At 44.2% G+C, this 20,407-nt stretch overlaps 1 protein-coding gene across 1 annotated transcript; it reads right to left on the reverse strand.

Moving 5' to 3' along the window:
- TRIML1 (tripartite motif family like 1) lies at nt 12,797-19,044 on the reverse strand. The gene is made up of 6 exons (XM_021077521.1): nt 18,536-19,044; nt 17,894-17,989; nt 16,196-16,426; nt 14,890-14,912; nt 14,613-14,710; nt 12,797-13,347 (listed from the first exon to the last, which is right to left on the reverse strand). Exons 1-6 carry the CDS (start codon nt 18,959-18,961, stop codon nt 12,797-12,799), a joined length of 1,425 nt encoding a protein of 474 aa, XP_020933180.1. The 5' UTR covers nt 18,962-19,044.

A 20,407-nucleotide genomic window follows, 5' to 3' on the forward strand; every position in this document is an offset into this window, starting at 1 on the left:
CATTTCCCCACGTGGAAACTGAACATCATAAGGGGAACTATCTCCGGATGGTTGTGAGACTAAATGAGTAAATATACTTAAGTACTTGAAACAGTCCCATGCAAAGAGTAAGTGCTATAAGCATTTGCTTTCATCATTATTACTATTATCATTATATTTCAACACATTTCTTTTCTCATAGGAATTGTCCTGCTGATGACAGCAGAAAACAATTTAAATACCAGTGATGGGGTCAAGAGCAAGCACCTGCTTGTTGAGATTCTTTGTCAGAGGGAGAAGCTTGCTCTTTGAAACTCTACAAGCATCAGCTGTGTGTATAGGTGATAACTGCTGATGGGGAGCCAAATTTGGGTCATAAAAGGTGACATGCATAACCAAACTTCGCTGCATCTATCTTTACTCTTTTTTTTTTTTTGCTTTTTAGGGCCGCACTTTCGGCATATGGAGGTTCCCGGGCCAGGGGCTAAATCAGAGCTGCAGCTGCCGGCTACGACACAGCCACAGCAACGGTGGATCTGAGCCGCGTCTGCAACTTACAACCACAGCTCACGGCAACATGGAATCATTTAACCCAGCAACCGAGGCCAGGGTTTGGACCCACATCTTCATAAATGCTAGTTCAGTTCTTACTGCTGAGCCACATCAGGAACTCATCTTCACTCTTAACTTAGGAAGCATGTGCTACAAAGCACTGTAAACCACATTAATTAACAGTCATGTCCGTCTTCTCCCTACTGACACTTAGCCAGAAATTTCGTTGCAGAATCGGATGGAATAACCCAAAAGTTAAAGTGTTCCAACAATGCAAATGTACAAAACTTTCATCGGCTTGGATAAATTTTGTTTTTATTATCCCTCCCTTTGTATGCATAATGCACTTATCGTCCTACAGACAAAGCCAAATGGTACCAAAGGAGGGTGTTATCAGGCCTTAAACAGAACTCCAAATGGTATTCTTAGCTTGGAATATGACAGAGAGACAGTATATATGCATCTGTATCTGTAGTTACTCTTCAACAGAAATGAATTTTTTGTTGTGGTCAATAAACGTTTTCGCTTATGGTGTAACCTGCATATACCAAGTTACACCTGCCAGGCCCGCTCCGGCTATTATAGCATCAGTACCTAGCGCAATGCCTGATGGGTAGATGTTCAATCAATAGCTGTCGAACCGAATAAAAGAAGAAATAGCCCTTAGGTGGGCGTGGGGGAAGTCATATAATTCATGTTTGGCAGGGATAACCTGGACTGTAGTGTCCACGTCCCCAAAATAGCCCACAACACAGGAGATACTACGTACTGGACAGACTTATGAGCTAGATCTAGGCTGCATCCTTCAACCAGGTTACTGGTTCACTACTTCTTCCCCAAACCGAAAAGCGGGACCAATTTTCCCCTGCCGGGGGAGGAAACTGAGGCCCGGTTAGAAACTCGGTTCCCGAAGTGGCCCTCGCCCTGAGGCACGTGGGGTCCAGAGCGGCGCTCACAGGAGCCGGGCGGGAATTGGGATGGGGATGAGGACACCCCGCCACCGGGAAGAACGGTGGGCAGCGCACGGGGCGGGTGGGGCGCAGCGCCGGGGCGCCTCGTCTCGCTTCCTACCTCGTGTAGCGATGCCTTGCGACGCACTCCCGGTGCTCAACGTCTCTGCCTTCGGTGAGGCCGCTTGCGGGCCTGCGGGAGATACCGTGGCCCCCGCTTGAAGCCCTGAGCTCCAGCGCTGCAGGCTGCCCGGAAGCCTCGCCCACCGCCCCCCAGCCACCGCCCCAGCACCGCCCACCCGACAGCCAAGGCCTGGGGGAGGGCAGCTTCCGCCCTGCTCCCAACAAGAGTCCCGATTCCTAGGTAGGCGGTTTTGAACATGTTTAGAAGGACTTAGAAACAGTCTTAAAAAATGATTAAGGCTTTTTCGTTTATTTTCCAAGAGCCAGAGGGAGTTTTTATTCCCTCCACCCCCCCATCCAAAGAGGGTGATTTAAGGGTCCCTAACACACCCCAAGAAACGCCAAGTCTGAGATCCCTGAAGAAAAGGCAGCCACCCCTGCCTTTAGTTATGTATAGTATACTGAACACTAAAAACCTGTAAAGGCAGAGCTCATGTTGTGTTCTTACCACAATAAAATAAAAAAGAAGAGAAAAAGAAAAAAAAAATTTTTTTTTTTTTTTTTTTGGCCACACCTTCTGCATATAGAACATTCTGGGCCAGGGATTGAATCCGAGCCACAGCTGTGACCTACTCTGCAGCTGCGGGCAATGCAGGATCTTTTAACGCACTCGGCTGGGTGGAATCTCCAGCCTGAGCCTCTGGCTTCCAGGGACCCTAGCCCCTGCTGTCAGATTCTTAACCCACTGCGCCACCGCAGAAATCCAAAAAAAAAAAGATATTTTTTTAATATTTCTATAAGATAATGCACGGAAACATTTAATTTGACCACTTAAGAAAATGTAAAGCATGGTTTTACCAAAAAAAGAGAGAGAGAGAGAGGAAGGGAGGGAAGGAAGGAAAGAATGAAGACAGAATAGGTGGGAGACAGGCCCTTGTCTCCAGGGGATTCCCTGAAACACAAAGGACCTGCTTGCTAAACGCCCACTCAGCATCTGCCCTGCTGCAGAAACCCAAACCTGCTGTAAGAAGCAGCCACTTCTTTGAGAGTTTTTTACTAAATCTTATTAAATTTACATACATAGGAATTCCCATTGTGGCACAGAGATAACGAACCCAACTAGTATCCATGAAGATGTGTGTTCAATGCCTGCCCCCCTCGGTGAGTTAAGGATCTGGTGGCATTGTCATGATCCGTGGTGTAGGTTGTAGATCCTGTGTTGCTATGACTGTGGTGTAGGCTGGCAGCTGTAGCTCCAGTTCAACACCTAGCCTGGGAACTTCCACATGCTGCTGGTGCAGCCCTAAAATAAAATAAAAGAAAAAGAAATGGAACATATACAGTTCCATCTTGATACAGTTTCACAAGAAGTGTAATCAGATAAGCACAGACCATTTCTAACACCACCAGAGACAATACCTCTAACAGTTACGTTTTTAAATGTCTATTAAAATTTTAACTGAGAACTGAGGGTAACAGTCCTTTAGATGTATGCAAAGGGAAGAAAGGAACAATCTTACATTATTTCCCAAGACAGTTGGCAGAATTCAAACAACAAAAGATTTAGACTTTAAATACATAATCTAGAATATTGCACCTAGTATAGTGTGGTTTTCAATATGCCTATTGCTTAAAACTGATTTTACAAGATTATTAGTGCAAAAGGACTAGTTATAAAATTACTAGGATGTATATTAAAGCAGCATGAGTTTCTGTTGTGGCTCAGCAGTAACAAACCCAATTAGTATCCATGAGGACTCAGGTTTGATCTCTGACCTCTGTCAGTGGGTTAAGGATCCCAAGGTGCCGTGAGCTGTGGGGTAGGTTGCAGATGTGGCTTGATCCTGCATTGCTGTGGCTGAGGCATAGGCCGGCAGCTAAGCCCTAATTCGACCCCTAGCCTGGGAACTTCCATATGCCGAGGGTGTGGCCCTAAAAGGGCAAAAATAAAAATAGAAAATTAAAAAATAAAAATAAAATCAGCATGAATCCTTCCAGACTAGCCTTGAGAGTGTCCCCGGCTTCTCCATAGGAAGACCATTTTTGTTGAGACAGTATCAACACATCAGTCTGGTCCTGCTCTGTGTGGTTTCCAAGCTCTTCCCTCTCATGTTACCCCAGGGCCACTTCCCTCTGGCAAAACAGAGTCCAAAAGACCCCTGGTGAGATTCTCTTCTCCAGCAGTGTATGGAGCCTGCTTTTTCATTTCTGAGAAACTAGGTGATTGGAAGACAAGGAAGAGAGAGTGCCACTTGAAGGGGAGCAAAGCAGGTGAGGGTCAAGACGAGACTCTGAAGACAAACTAAGCTCCTTCCAGGGTTCTTCCTAAACCACACTCCCTGCCGCACCACACACACACACATCACACGCCACATACCAGACACCACACACTAATCACACACACCACACTATATTCCTCACCTAGTGGATAATCTGCCTTGGCTGAGCACCCTGGGTGTTTGTTTCCCATCCGGATGGAGGGCTGGAAACTCAGACTCTGTGAAGAGAAGCCGTCTCCTACCAGGATGAAATCAAACTAAATTGGTGGATGAACACTTTCCCTTTGAACCAAGAGTTATGGATCCATCATCATTGTGAAAAACACAGCCCAGAAAGAATACCAGTTTTGAATTTTGCAACTTATAATTTATAAGAATTTGCTGGAGGAGTTCCCATCATGGCGCAGTGGTTAACGAATCCGACTAGGAACCATAAGGTTGTGGGTTCGATCCCTGGCCTTGTTCAGTGGGTTAAGGATCCAGCGTTGCCCTGAGCTGTGGTGTAGGTTGCAGACACAGCTTGGATCCTGCGTTGCTGTGGCTCTGGCGTAGGCTGGTGGCTACAGCTCCCATTAGACCCCTAGCCTGGGAACCTCCATATGCCGCAGGAGCCTCCCTAGAAAAAGGAAAAAGACCAAAAGAAAAAAAAAAAAATTGCTGGCGTTCCCATCGTGGCTCAGTGGTTAATGAATCCAACTAGGAACCATGGAGTTTCAGGTTCGATTCCTGACTTTGCTCAGTGGATTAAGGATCTGGCATTGCCATGAGCCGTGGTGTAGGTTGCAGACAAGGCTAGGATCCCTTGTTGCTGTGGCTCTGGCGTAGGCCAGCAGCTACAGCTCCGACTCGACCCCTAGCCTGGGAACCTCCATGTGCCGCAGGAGCTGCCCTAGGAAAAAAAAAAGAAAATTGTTATCTGAATCTTGAACTGGAAGAAAAAGAATTGAGTCAAATAAAATGTGTTTAAAATACTCAAGATTTTTTTTTTAATCTTCCTAGTAGATGAAGAATGAGGATTAGATTTAGGAACTCAAAAGGATAAGCAATATGCTTTGAGGCCATCACAACTAGAGGTAGAGATTCCATCAGGGATGGAAACCAGGGAGTTGCCATCATGGCTCAATGGTTAATGAACCCAACTAGTATCCGTGAGGACACATGTTCAGTCCCTGGCCTCACTCAGTGGATTAAAGATCCAACATTAAAGTGAGCTGTGGGGAGTTCCCGTCGTGGCTCAGTGGTTAACGAATCCGACTAGGAACCATGAGGTTGCGGGTTCGGTCCCTGCCCTTGCTCAGTGGGTTAACGATCCGGCGTTGCCGTGAGCTGTGGTGTAGGTTGCAGACGCGGCTCGGATCCCGCGTTGCTGTGGCTCTGGCGTAGGCCGGTGGCTACAGCTCCGATTCGACCCCTAGCCTGGGAACCTCCATATGCCGCGGGAGCGGCCCAAAGAAATAGCAAAAAGACAAAAAAAAAAATTTAAAAAAAATAAAATAAAGTGAGCTGTGGTACATGCCTCAGATGAGTCTCAGATCCTGTGTTGCTGTGGCTATGGCACAGGCTAGCTTAGCAGCTACAGCTCTGATTCAACCCCTAGCCTGGAAATCTCCATATGCCTTGGGTGAGGCCCCAAAAAGACAAAAAAAAAAGGGTTGAAAACCAGGACTGTGAGTAGGAGGAAGTATATTTTTCTATTTTTTTTTTTTTCTTTTTAGGGCTACACCTACAGCATATGGAAGTTCCCAGGCTAGAGATCAAATCGGAGCCACAGCTGCTAGCCTATGCCACAGCCATGCTGGATCTGAGCTGCATGTGGGACCTACACTGCAGCTTGTGGCAACACCAGAACCTTAACCTACTGAGCAAGGCCAGGGATCGAACCTGCATCCCCACAGAGACTATGTCAGGTTCTTAATCTGCTGAGCCACAACAGGAACTCTGAATATTCTGAACTCAGAAGTTCATGGTTAGAACTGTGTGAGAGAGAACCATGGAAGGCAGTAGTCAAAAATGCCAGCTAAGGAGTTCTCACTGTGGCTTAGTGAGTTAGAGATCCAGCATTGTCTCTGCATTGGCACAAGTTCAATCCCTGGCCAGAGAACTTTCATATGCTGTGGGTGCAGGAGGCAGGGGCCAGAGAGGCCAACAGAGTACAGCTAAGGTAGATGCCAAAAGTGGTGGAGCCGGAACTTGAACCCAGGAGATCTGGCTTTACAACCCACAGGCAGAGGTACTCTGAAACTAGTTAAACTTGAGTTTCAAGACCCTTATTTGTCTGAGACCCTCTAGATCCTAGACCTAATGTTATACTTTGTAGTTCCTTATTAGTGTTCTTAATGCGGACCCCCCCCCCCCATTTGTAATAAGCATCAGGTCTCACGAAGCCTGGTTCCTTCCTCCTTGCTGTTAAGATATCACAGGAAACCCCAGTACGTGACAGTCTCCTGTGTGTATGTGTGTCCCGTGGTGTGGGGAGGCAGTGCTTTCCCACCTTTCTCACACTGGGGCACACATCTAACATGTTTTCATAAAGCAGTAGAAGGAGGAAGAGGTTGTTAACCAAACTTTCAAAAAATAAAGAGGTTTGGGGAATGATCCAGAAGTAGGTCACGTGAACTGTGTCCCGCCAGACTACAAAATGGGGGAAGCTTAGACATTCCCACCTTGTGGTAGTGGGTTAAGAACCTGACCGGGGTTGCTGAAAAGGTGAAGGTCAGACCCCAGCTCGGCGCAATGGGATAAAGGATCCAGCATCGCCACAGCTGCAGCATAGGTCACAGCTGTGGCTCAGATTCATTCCCTGGCCAGGGAATGTCCTATGCCATGTGTGGGTGTGGCCATAAAATTAAAAAAAAAAAAAAATTAATGGGGGAAGCCTAAAAGGCAACAAAAACTATAAGGTTACACAAGTTGTTTGTCAAAATTAGAATTGGAGCTGGCAAGAAGTCAGGGTGTTTATTTAGCTGGATTGGTTAGGGTTTGAAATATTAATTATGAAGGGGGAGCTTTGAAACTACAAAGTTGCAGTGGGCAGCTGGTGTTCTTTGATACAGATTAGAAAATTCAGGTGCTCAATGATGCAGGAATGTGTGTGAAACTACATCCACAGTGGCCACCCGGCTCTGGCTCCATTCTGAATGCCTGAACTATAGTGGCTACATTTGGTTTGTTTGTTTGTTTGTTTGTTTTTGTCTTTTTAGGGCCGCAGTCTGGGCATATGGAGGTTCCCAGGCTATGGGTCTAATCAGAGCTGTAGCTGCCAGCCTACACCACAGCCACAGCAACGCCAGATCCGAGCCACATCTGCGACCTACAACGCAGCTCACAGCCAACACCGGATCCTTAACCCACTGAGCGAGGCCAGGGATCAAACCTGCAACCTCATGGTTCCTAGTCAGATTCGTTTCCGCTTCGCCACGGCAGGAACTCCTACATTTGGTTTTTAAGTGATCTTAAATATGTCATCAGGTTTACAGCCGGTGGTGACCGCCTCAAGCACCACCCCGAGGCTGAGGGACTCAAGATCTTAGGGCACCTGTAATCTGGAGCACCACTGCGTGAGGCACAGGGGTTGAATAAGACTCCATGACCCATTCCTCTGGGTGCAGTACTTCAAGTGCCAACAGAGCTAATGATAGGAAAGTTCACACCATGTCCTAGCAGCCCGGAGCAAAGGTATGAGATTGCCAAGACTGGAGAAAGAGGAGTGAGATTGCTACCTTTTATTGTTATATTTATTAGTTATTAGTTAATTTTATTTATTAGCTTTTATTGTATCTCCTATTTATTATATTCATTTATTTTTTACTTAGGTAATGAGATGCTCACAAGTATAAAGGGCAAAAGGACTTCCATAAATGGTAAGAAAACCATCCATAGAGGTTTGCTTTTTCTGCAGCTGAATTTTGTGAACTTTTGTGAACTGAATTTTACGAACTTTTGTGAACTGAATTTTACTACTCCCCTCCATCCCAAAATAGTAACACTTACCTTGGAAGTAGTTCAAAGACTGTGGTGTCTGTGTTTTCCATATTCCACACAAGCATGCAATGGCTTTTCTGTCCCCTTTCTGACAAATTGAAAAGTGGAGTCTCTAAAAGGGTCATGGCTGAGGCTAACAAAATTCACCCTGCACCATGGAATAGTTGTTTTTTTGTGTTCTCACATAATTATCACAGCAAGGAGTATTAACCACATTTTTGAGAAAAGGAAACTAAGGCCATGAATTTAGAACACAACTTTCAAGAAGTTCCCTGGTAGCCTAGGAGTTAAGAATCTTGGGTTGTCAATGCTGGGGCACCAGTTTAATTCCCAGCCCATGTATTTATGAATCCCCAGGCCCGGCAAAAAAAAAAAAAAAAAAAAAAAAAACTAGCGAAAGTTGCAGCATTACTTTGTGGTGAAGTTAAGTGCTCAAACACAGGACTGTCCAATTTCAAATTCAAGCACTACTCCCCAGTTCCTCCCAGGATACATGTTTTGGGCATAAATGCAGTGCTTCTGGCAAGATCATAGAGCAGAGGAAAACATGTCCTTTCACTTGTCTTAAAGCTGTGTCTGCATCTTGAGTAAGGAAATGCCAATAAGTCAGATATTCTGGACTCCCTGAAGTGCACAAATGAACTTTTGTAGGGGGATAGATGACCTTCAAACATGTGCCTGCAGGGTCCACGGGCAGATTTCCTGCCCAGGGAGAAATACTTGAGGAATAACTAGAAATAGACCCAAAGGTTTATATACATGTGTGTTCACCACAGTGTTGTTTATAATTGTCACAAATGGAAAACAATCTAAATGTCCCACAGTAAGGAAATGATTAAATTAAATTAGGGATACTCATATAATAAAATATTACTCCCATTAAAAATCATATTATAGGAGTTCCTGTCGTGGCTCAGTGATTAACAAATCCAACTAGGAACCATGAGGTTTTGGGTTCGATCCCTGGCCTTGCTCAGTGGGTTAAGGATCCGGCATTGCTGTGAGCTGTGCTGTAGGTCAGAGATGCAGCTCGGATCCTGCGTGGCTGTGGCTCTGGCGGACAGGTGTAGCTCTGATTGGATCCCTAGCCTGGGAACCTCCATATGCCACAGTAGCGGCCCTAGAAAAGGGAAAAAGACAAAAAAAAAAAAAAAAAAATCATGTTATAGACTTGTGGTTGCCTGGGGGAGGGGGAGGGAGTGGGATGGATTGGGAGCTTGGGGTTAATAGATTCAAACTATTGCTTTTGGAATGGATTAGCAATGAGATCCTGCTGTGTAGCACTGGGAACTATGTCTAGTCACTTATGATAAAGCATAATGTGTGAAAATAGAATGTGTACATGTATGTGCAACTGGGTCACCATGCTGTACAGTAGAAAAAAATTATATTGGGGAAATAACAATAAAAAATTGTATTTGTCAAAAACAATTACTTTTAGTACATGATCCTATATTATTTCTGGATGCTAAAAGAAATAAAACAACTTATAAAGAACATTATAAGAGCAAGAAATTTTTAATATGAACTATTTATAAAATATCATTAAATAATATCTATTGAATGTAAAACTTTGATATAAATGTAGTTTAACAAAATGTGCTAATTCTTAGAAGATACATGCTTACACATTTAAAGATGGAAAAATTTGTATTCTTCAAGAAATATCTGATAAGGAATTTCATAATCTAGTATTAAGGTAATTAATTTTCATTCTACTTAAAAATATATGTACAGGGATTTTCCTGTTGTGGTACAGAGGAAGCGAATCTGACTAGGAACCATGAGGTTGCGGGATTGATCCCTGGCCTTGCTCAGTGGGTTAAGGATCTGGCATTGCTCTGGCTGTGGCATAGGCCGGCACCTGTAACTCTGATTTGACCCCTAGCCTGGGAACCTCCATATGCCGTGAGTGCAGCCCTAAAAAGCAAAGCAAAAACAAACAAACAAACAAAACTATATATATATGTATATACACATACATACACATACATGGGGGAAAAGATTAGAAAGAATTCATCAAAACATAACACTGGTATCTCCATGTAGTGAGATTTCATCAAGTTCTTATTCTTTGTACATTTCAGCATTCTTCTAGTTTCCTACTAGGGCCTATTATTATTTTGTTCCCATTCCTTCAAGGTAGATGCATAAGGGAGAAATCTAGACTCAGGAAAAGTTGATGGAGCACATTCTTGAGTCAAAAGTGTAGGAAGGCCTTGTAAAGTAAAACAAAGTAAGATAAAAGTACCAATACTATTAGAGCAGAGGGTAGATAAAGACCTGATTTGAAGAATTGATGGAATTTATTGGTAAATCAGATGTCAGGGCTAGATATGTATAATTTTTTTTTCTTTCTAGGGTTGTACCCGAGGCATAAGGAAGTTCCCAGACTAGGGGTCAAATCAGAGCCACAGTTGCCAGCCTACACAGCAACACAGGATCCAAGCCACATCTGTGACCTAAACCACAGCTCATGGCAACGCAGGATCCTTTAACCCACTGAGTGAGGCCAGGGATTGAACCCACGTCTTCATGGATGTTAGTCAGATTCATTACTGCTTAGTCACAGGGGGAGCTCCCTAGTGACTCAGGTCTCTGCTGTGGTGCAGGTTCGATCCCTGGCCAAGGAACTTCCCCATGCTATGGGCGTGGCAAAAAAAAAGGAAAACAGAGCCAAAAATTGTCTTAAAAAATGTGATTCGTTCTTTTCCTCCACAGTCCCTGAGTTTATGTGATATTGTGGTAAAAATGCGAGTGGGGAACACAAAGAACAGAAGAGGACATTATCTGCAATTCAAAGTCTCATTCATATCTCCTCCCCTGCCTTTGAGGGCATAAGATTAAAAGGTATAAGGTTGAACAATAAAGCAGCTCTAGATTAATGAGAAGGGTGCACAGCAACCCTAAAGTAAACCCAGTTACTTACTGACCTCCTTCTATGATTTTCTATGATGATTAAGAAGTTCAGTAATCAGAGTTCCCATTGTGGCTTAGTGGTAATGAAACCGACTAGTATCGATGAGGTTGTGGGTTCAATCCCTGGTCTTGCTCAGTGGGTTAAGGACTGATATTGCCATGAGCTGTGGTGTAGCTCACAGACATGGCTGGGATTTCTTGTTGCTGTGGCTGTGGTGGTGGGCCAGCAGCTACAGCTCTGATGCAACCCCTAGCCTGGGAACTTCCATATGCCACGAGCGTGACCCTAAAAAAAAAAAAAAAAACCTACGGGAACAGACACTCAGTACAGGGAGGCTGAGTGAGACCAACCAAAAGAAGCTTCACTCAGATACCATCCCCTTTCTAAACCCTGGCATGCTGGAATAGAAAGTGGATTTGACTTAATCTTCCAGAGATGAAAAGCCTCTTGCTCATAGCAGATAGCAAAATCTGGGAAAATAACCTCATATAGGGCATCTATCCAGAGAAAACCATGACTCACAAAGACACGTGTACTCTGATGTTCACTGCAGCACTATTTGCAATAGCCAAGACATGGAAACAACCTAAATGTCCATCGACAGAGGAGTGGATCAAGAAGATGTGGTACATATACACAATGGAATATTACTCAGTCATTAAAAGGAATGAAATACTGGCATTTTTAGCAACATGGATGGACCTAGAAATTATCATGCTAAGTGAAGTCAGTCAGACAATGAGACACCAACATCAAATGCTTTCACTGACATGTGGAATCTGAAAAAAGGACACGATGAACTTCTTTGCAGAACAGATACTGACTTACAGACTTTGAAAAACTTATGGTTTCCAAAGGAAACAGTTTGGGGGTGGGGGGATATGTTGGGGGTGTGGAATGGAAATCCTATAAAATTGGATTGTGATGATCATTGTGCAACTATAAATGTAATAAATTCATTGAGTAATAAGAAAATAACCTCATATAAAACTTCCCATTCATATAAAGTAACCTCATATAAACCTTCCTGTTCATAGAAAACTAACCTCATGTAAAGTTCCCATTGTGGCTCAATGGGTTAAGAACCTGACTAGTTTCCTTGAGGATCCAGGTTCCATGCCTGGCCTCGCTCAGTAGGTTAAGGATGAGGCATTGCCATAAGCTGAGGCACAGGTTGCAGGTGCAGCTTGGATCTAGCATGGCTGTGGCTGTGGTGTAGGTTGGCAGCTGCAGCTCCGATTCAACCCCTAGCCTGGGAACCTCCATAGGCTGAGGGTTCAGCCGTAAAAACAAAAAACAAACAAAAAAACTCAAAAAGTCCCTCAGCACCCACAGCCTTGATACATTTATTGGTAGAGACTTGGCTCTGTCATCTTTGAACATATTAACAAACAGGATGTTCCATCCTCTTGTGATGATGGTAACATGAACACTACAAGGATAGTGACACGTCTCTGCAGTATTCTGAAAACACAGTACAAATATTCCAGGCCCCAACCAGGGGAAGAAAGGTAACTTTTCAGAGGAGGCTGAGTCATGAGTGCAAGAGAGAACCAGGCATCCATCCTCCTGGAGGCGTTAGAATTGCCCCCGCATGCAGAGCTTTGCACACAAGGCAAAGATTCATGCACATAGCAGAGTTTTTGAGAGTCAAATAAATAAATACACTTGAAAAAAATGGCATATATTTATAAAACTGCCCTATGACAGAGGAACTGGGGATAATAGGGGCTAGTTCTAGCTCTACATTTTCAGCAATCAGCATATACAGAGGGACGTTTTCGTAATGAATCTGGTTAAAGACACAGGATCAGCTTTCTCCTACTGGTGTTAGAAATTGTCCACTTTGGCTGTTCCCTGGGGGCTCAAGTCAATGGAAACTCTTGGGGGTTGGGGGTTGGGCTTTCCTTTCAGATCACCCAATGGTAACACTGTCAATGCATTAATCATCCTAATTAATAGTCATCCATCGGTCTTAGATCTCATTCTCAGAGAGGCTGAGGGCATCTCCCTCAGACATGGTTATTGAGTGAGCAGATGGTAAGAGGGCCTGTGTTCGTCCCTTCGTTTGGGAGACAAGGGGAGAAGATGGGCCTGAGAGCCTCTTGGAAAGAGGCTGGAGGGAAGCTGTAGATGAGGGACTCATCTGTCACGTTGTAGAATGCGATGTGTCCAGACTCGTAGTCTAAGAAAACACCAACCTTACGCACTGGCTCTCTAACATGTTGACCCTTCAAAGGTGATGAGACCCAAAGGCTATAATCATCTCCAATTTTCAAGCCTATAAGTGAGAAGAGGTCCCCCGGTGGCTTGGGGAGGTTCCCCTTTCGGCTCACTGAGTCCTTGCAGATGCCCACCTCCCACTCCGTCTTGTTGCCCACTTCCACCTCCCAGTAGTGTCTCCCGCAGGTGAAGATCTGAGCCCCCAGCACGGTGGCAGACTGGTCAAATCTTTCTGGGTTGTCAGGTAACTGCTGTCGGATTCCTCCATGTTTCACACTTTTCAGGTCCTCAGACAAGATGAGATAGGCATTGGCTGTAGCTGGATCTAGAGTTATATCTGCTGCAAGAGAGGGGGAAAAAGGAATGAATTCTCATTGGCATTCTAGAAAACCCTCTTAGGTATGTGGAATTTAAGGGCTTAGTATCTCGTTCAATTTTTTATTTATTTATTTTTTAATTTTTGCTACACAGAGTTCCCGTCATGGCTTAGTGGTTAATGAATCCAACTAGGAACCATGAGGTTGCGGGTTCAATCCCTGGCCTCGTTCAGTGGGTTAAGGACCTGGCATTGCCGTGAGCTGTGGGGTATGTCAAAGACGCAGCTCGGATCTCACATTGCTGTGGCCCCGGCGTAGACTGGCAGCTTCAGCTCCTATTATACCCCTAGCCTGGGAACCTCCATATGCTGGGGGTGCCGCCCTAGAAAAGGTAAATAAATAAATAAAAATAAATAAATAAATGAGAAAACTGAGGCTCATAAAGGTTAGGAAACTGGAGCAAGATGACAAAGGTACTGAGTGTTTGAATAGCAGTTCCTAATCAACATTCTTCATCATGCCATGCTTAAATGCAACTTCATATGAGTCAGTGCAACCATCAGTGACCATTTCACAAAACACATTGTGAGCCAGTTCTGAGAGACCTCCTCACCCAGCCTCCTGGGAGGAACTTTCCTGACTATCCAGATGAGTTTAGGGCCCCCATCATACCATTTTACACTTCTATTTATAGATCCAGTCCCAATTATCCCTGACTCTCTGTGTGATCAATACTGATGTCAATTTCACTGAAAATTCTGCAAAAGCAAAAGCCGAGTCTTATTCATTACTGTAAGAATGCCCAGTGCCTTAGAGCACAGTACTTGCTACAGCCCATAATAGGCACTTCTCAAATATCTGTGGAGTCTCAAGGCCATCAGACCTTCCTCTGAAGGTCAGATTGTCAGCAGGAAAACAAAGTTGAAAACTAATGCTGACCTCCCTAGATCTTAACCAGCCTAAATATTTGGAGCCTTCTAAAAGGATAATTCTCTGCATGATCCCTCATTGAGATTTAAGAGTTAACACCAGCTTTTATCCTGACAAGAGCAGAGGTAGAGATGCAGAAACCCCAGAGGAGGTGTGTGTGTGTATGTGCAAGGCAATGGGATGAACAAAACGCAGCAATGAAAACAAACACACGAAGGAGCAGGACTCAGAAAACAAAGCCAGATCAAACATCCACCGAGTCTCAGAGCTTCTGTCCCCTCCAGCTCAGCGATGGCATGTGGCCCTGGTTAGCTCTAGAAACCACCTCCCCAGGGTTTGACATATCAGGCTGACTTACTGCTGAATTTTCTTAGCATCTCCCTCATTCCAGTGATGTGGCACAGAGTCAGTTCAGTGGTGGTGGCCTCTGGACTCTGAAGCAAGAATGGCTCACTCCTGCAGGAAGGCAGAGACAGGCATTCAGTCTCCTCCAGGCAGGTGGAATGACCTGCTCCACCTTGAGAACTGAGCTCATTTTGGCCCAGTGGCACGAACACTCATCCCCACTCTGCTAACTTACTGCATCGGCACCACATTTCTGTGCCTCACACAACTGAACACAGACAGAAACCTACCTTTCCAGGATTCCTCTCACATCCTAAGGGTATAAAAGAAAAGAAGGTTAGTATCCGTGCACTTCGATCACTAGCAAAGACTGAATCTGTTTTGGATACAGTCCTTTGCAGATTTCACAGAATCCACTTTCCATGGCTCTAGAATGCCTAGAGTGGGAGAGCATATATAGAGAAACAAACAAACAAAAAAACCCGAAACTTCTTCTAGGGGTGACTTCTTATGAACACGAGACATTTCTCACAATGACTAGAGTTTTCCTCTTCTTGTATCATCCTTTTTTCAAGAGAATCTGTTGCTGACAAACTATTGGCCTCATCATCCATTGCTTCTGAAAGTCAGATAAGCAAAGGAAAGTAGTGTAGCCCAGTGTGAGCTGAAACTGAGCCTGGGTACGGTTGGAAAGACCCTACATTAAATAGTGTTCTGTGGAGCCAGTGCAGGAAAGAGACCAAAGCTGGAGTTGGCTCACATAGCTTATGTTTACTAAGTTTCCTGCAGGAGTTCCCGTTGTGGCTCAGCGGAAAGGAACCCAACTAGGATTGATGAGGATGCTTTTTCAATCCCTGGCCTCATTCAGTGGGTTAAGGATCTAGCGTTGCCATGAGCTGCGGTATAGGTCACAGACACGGCTGGGATCCTGAGTTGCTGCGGCTGTGGCGTAAGCTGGAAGCTGCAGCTCCAATTCAACCCCTAGCCTGGGAACTTCCATATGCCTTGGGTGCGGCCCTAAAAAAAAAGCAAAAAAAAAAAAGTTTCCTGCAGAATTCAGCAGCAGCCTCTGAAGGCAGTAGAACAAGGATGGTGAGGAACATGGGCTCAGGACACAGACTCCTTGGGTTCTATCACCTATTAGCTATTTGACAGGCAAATCATCTACCTGCCATATGTCTGAATTATTAAACCACTGCTACTATTAACTCATTTATTAGATAACAATGATAACAATCCCCAATAGGAAATATCATAATAGTATTTAACTTCAGCAGATCTTTGTGAAGATGAAATTTAACGTGCCCTGCACGTAGTAAATGCTCATCCCACTTAAAATATTTGGCAAAGCTGGGGTTGCAACAAGATAGGCACAGAAGAGATTGGAGCCATCATTTGACTTGTCTCGAGTAAATAGTCCTGTGTTTTTTCCCTTCTCCTTTTCAAGACTTTATAGACTGTTCCGTCCTTAGGAAAATTTTTTTTGGACCAGAGCTTAATTTTTTAGGTAAATAAAAGTTTATTTTGTAGGACTTGAAATATGATAGGTGACTAAATGTTGGTTTTTCCCCCCATTAGTTTCCCCGATATTCTCACCTCAAAAGACTCTACAATCGAGTTCTGACAAGTAGACTCTATCTGTCCGATGACTTTGCTCAGGCTTCTCATTTGCTGGGTCAGCTTGATCTCATTATCCCGCAGTTTCTTCAGGTTCTCTCTTTCCTCCATTTCCAGCAGCTGGAGCTGCAGCTGCTCCTCCTCCTTCAGGAACTGGTGCATTTTTGCGTATTCTGATACAACAACCTGCCGACAAGTCTTTGTCTCTTCCTGCCATCACACACACACACACACACACACCCCATAATAAAGTTAGTAACAGAAACACTTATGTAGGTTTTTCATCCTTACAAAGGGATAGAGTTCCATTGTGACAATTCTTGAAAGCTGACACATAACCCATACATCCTACTGACCAGCTGGATAGTAATTTTTTTTTTAAGAATGCTTAAACTGCTTAATTTTTTTTTAAGACTGCATTCTCTCTCTTTTTTTTTTTTTTCTGGCCACCCCCGCAGCTTGTGGAAGTTCCCAGGCCAGGGCTTAAACCTGTACTGCATTTGCGACAGCTGCAGCAATGCTGGACCCTTAACCTACTGTGCCAGATGGGAACTTCCTAGTTTGATATTTCAGAAGGTGTATGTGCTGTAGCTATGTGATTTATAGTAGTAATGAAAACCAAAATTTCTACTTCTAGGAGGCTGCCATTCAGTTGGGAAAAAACAAAAATAAATAAGCAAAAATATGACAGATGGTGGTCAATGCCATTACTTTAAAAAAATGAAGCAAATAAAATAAGGCCAAAAATTAGTGAAAAAAATGGACATTCATTTATTCAACAAATATCTATTTAATGAAAGTAGGCATGGAGTTCCCATCGTGGCTCAGTGGTTAATGAATCCAACTAGGAACCATGAGGTTTTGGGTTCAATCCCTGGCCTTGCTCAGTGGGTTAAGGATCTCGCGTTGCCATGAGCTGTGGTGTAGGTTGCAGACACAGCTTGGATCCCGCGTTGCTGTGGCTCTGGCGTAGACTGGCAGCTACAGCTCTGATCGACCCCTAGCCTGGGAACCTCCATATGCCTCAGGAACGGCCCAAGAAATGGCAAAAAGACAAAAACAAAAACAAAACAAAACAAAACAAAAAACAAAGGAAAGTAGGCAATGGGATACATACTAGGAATAGACACAAACATCACAAATGCTCCCACCTAAGAGCTCCAAGTTTATTGGGAGAATCATGTACACATTTATTTTTTAAATATCTGTTTAAAACATTTGGTTCCATGCCTTGCTAGACAGCTCACATTCAAATCTCTGACTTACCTCGAGCATTTATTCAGGTGTACTAATCCACACTCCCATCTTGCTTTATTTCCCTTTCTCTTAATTTCTTTTTTTTCCCCTAAAGATTCATTTTGTATTGATTTCCATCCTCTGTTATATATCTCTAAATATAACTGTTAATAATTATAATCACAACCAAAATAGAAGTAGCCACTGTGTGGTATAGACGCACAAAGAAGTTTGGAAAAATAAGCTGACCTGGGGGTGTGGGACTTGGGCTTGAGATCCCCAGATGGGCAAGCAGAGGCGGGCAGCCCAAAGCAAGGATACTGCATATCATAGGACCGGGACTGGAAAATTTTGTCTTTTTTCTCTGGTATTTCACAAGGTTTCACTTTAGTCCCCCTCATAGAATCACATAGAAAATGCAAAAGTAAAACAGATACTTACCTTACACAATATCACTCTCTCCTTCTCATGGGTTAATATAACCTGAGTTTCCTTTTTCTTTTTATGCAAAATAGTTAGGATTTCCTGGAGTTTCTCCTGCAATAGACACAAACTCTCTGTGGCAAAGGAGCAGAGCCCCAGGTCAGGAAGGGGACTTGAGGACCAATAACAAGATGCCTGGGACTCAGAACAAAGGGGGAAGCAGAATCCAAATCAAGTTTGTGGTCCGGTGCCTGAAGATCAACACCCTTGACAGCCACCGTAGAAAATATTATGGGGAGTTCCCGTCGTGGCTCAACGTGGTTAACGAATCTGACTAGCAAACCTAAGGACGACGGTTCCATTCCTGGCCTCGATTAGTGGGTTAAGGATCCAGGGTTGCTGTGAACTGTGGTGTAGGTTGCAGACACGACTCAGATCCTGTGTTGCTGTGGTTGTAGCATAGGCTGGCAGCTACAGCTCTGATTTGACCCCTAGCCTGGGAACCTCCATATGCTGTGGATGCAGCCCTAAAAAGCAGGGGGAAAAAAAGAGAAAGAAAGAAAACAAAGAAAGAAAGAAAAAGAAAAAAGAAAATATTTAGGAGGCAAGTGATGGAACCTGATTTGTTTTCCAGAATTTATATTGAGCAGCCAATCTTACTTTGTGGTGCTCCTCAGCCTCACTCAAGAGATTCACTCTGTTTCCTCCATGACCTTGGGTTGAGGAATCGTGGACACTCTGCTCATCATCAGACCACACCTTAGTGGCAGCCAGCATTCTCTCATAGCCTCCTTGGGCACCCTCACTTTGCAGCACCTGGCACCTGAGCTGCTTGCCGATGCCCGCGAGCCTCCCCAAACGCTCATTGGGCTGGAAATGTGGGATCTCCAAGGTCCTCCAACACTCAGGACAAGATAAAGGGGTGTTATGTTCCTCCCAGCTTCTTAGGAGACACACCAGACAAAAGCTGTGCCCACACTCAGTGGTCACGGGGCTGGTGAAATAGTCCAAGCAGATGAAACAGGTCAGTTCCTCTCGGAGATTCTCCATCAAATCTGCTGTAGACATCTTCTCAAAAAAGGACATCAGAGCAAGCTCAGGCCCCTATCCTGGAATTAGAAAACCCTCCCTGAGGATTTTGTTGTGAGTAATATGTAGGTAATCGGTAGCTATGTTGTTATTACAAGAAATTCTTACTCTCCTCTGTGAGTGATTTCAGCAATTGACACAAAGCCAATTATGACTTAATGTGGAACTTCTACACACCAGGCACATCATCAACTGTAAGCTTTTAAGGAATCTCACCGCACGAGCCACATACTGGACACTGAGGATACTTGCCCCTAACATTTCTCTCTCTTTTTTTTTTTTTTTTTTTGGTCTTTTTGCCTTTTCTAGGACCGCTCCTGAGGCATATGGAGGTTCCCAGGCTAGGGGTCGAATCAGAGCTATAGCCGCCTGCCTACACCAGAGCCACAGCAACATGGGATCCAAGCTGCGTCTGCAACCTACACCACAGCTCACAGCAACGCTGGATCCTTAAGCCACTGAGTAAGGAAAGGGATCAAACCCGCAACCTCATGGTTCCTAGTCGGATTCGTTAACCACTGCGCCACCGAGGGAACTCCGCCCCTAACATTTCTTGTCTCAAAAGTTGGTTATTGTATATAAGTAGCACCATGAAACCATTGAAACACATTGGCTTTAGGCTGGAGGGTTGGGTAATTTGGTATAAACCAGTATGGAGATTTAAATTATGATGAATTCTGATAATATCTGGAGTCTAGGAGTTCCCACTGTGGCTCGGTGGTAACGAATCTGACTAGTATCCACGAGGATGTAGGTTCAATCCCTGGCCTTGCTCAGTGGGCTAAGGATCTGGCATTGCTGTTGAGCTGTGGTGTAGGTCACAGACACAGCTCACATCCAGCATTGCTGTGACTGTGGCATAGGCCAGCAGCTACAGCTCCAATTCGACCCCTAGCCTGGGAACTTCGATATGCTGCAGGTGAGCCCCTAAAAATACAAAAAAGAAAAAGAAAAAAAAAGAAATCTGGAGTCAAGGCCAAATCTTTAGAACTTCACTAATGGGATCTAGTTGAAAAACTGAAGGAAGAAAACTGCAATATATACTCCTTCTCACATTAGGCCCTTTTCTTGCCTTGACCAAAGCCTGTAAATATTTTGCTCCTTTGTCAGGTACTCTGTCCTTTAATTTCATTCACCACCCCTCAAATGAGAATAATTCCACTGAAGTATTCCCTGACTTTAGATGTACAATGGATTAGCAGAATTATATTTGTGCTTTGCCACCATCAAAAGCATCGAAAACAACACTGTTGCCTCAAAGAGCCATTACGCTATGGAGTGGATGGAAAGAATTGTATTTTAGTTTTAATTTTTATTTATTTATTTTTTATTTTTTTGCCAGGCTACCCCACAGCTATAGCAACGCAGGATCCAAGCCTCGTCTGTGACCTACACCACAGCTCACAGCAACGCCGGATCCTTAACCCACTGACCGAGGCCAGG

The sequence above is a fragment of the Sus scrofa genome, chromosome 17 (genome assembly GCF_000003025.6).
Source record: "Sus scrofa isolate TJ Tabasco breed Duroc chromosome 17, Sscrofa11.1, whole genome shotgun sequence".
NCBI lineage: Eukaryota > Metazoa > Chordata > Mammalia > Artiodactyla > Suidae > Sus > Sus scrofa.

Coding starts and splice junctions, on each gene's coding strand:
- TRIML1 (XM_021077521.1), bottom strand. CDS start 18,961: ATGTCCTTTTTTGAGAAGATGTCTACAGCAGATTTGATGGAGAATCTC. Junction 14,913..16,195: donor CGATTGTAGAGTCTTTTGAG/GTGAGAATATCG, acceptor TTATACCCTTAG/GATGTGAGAGGAATCCTGGA. Junction 14,711..14,889: donor GTGAGAGGAATCCTGGAAAG/GTAGGTTTCTGT, acceptor GCCTTCCTGCAG/GAGTGAGCCATTCTTGCTTC.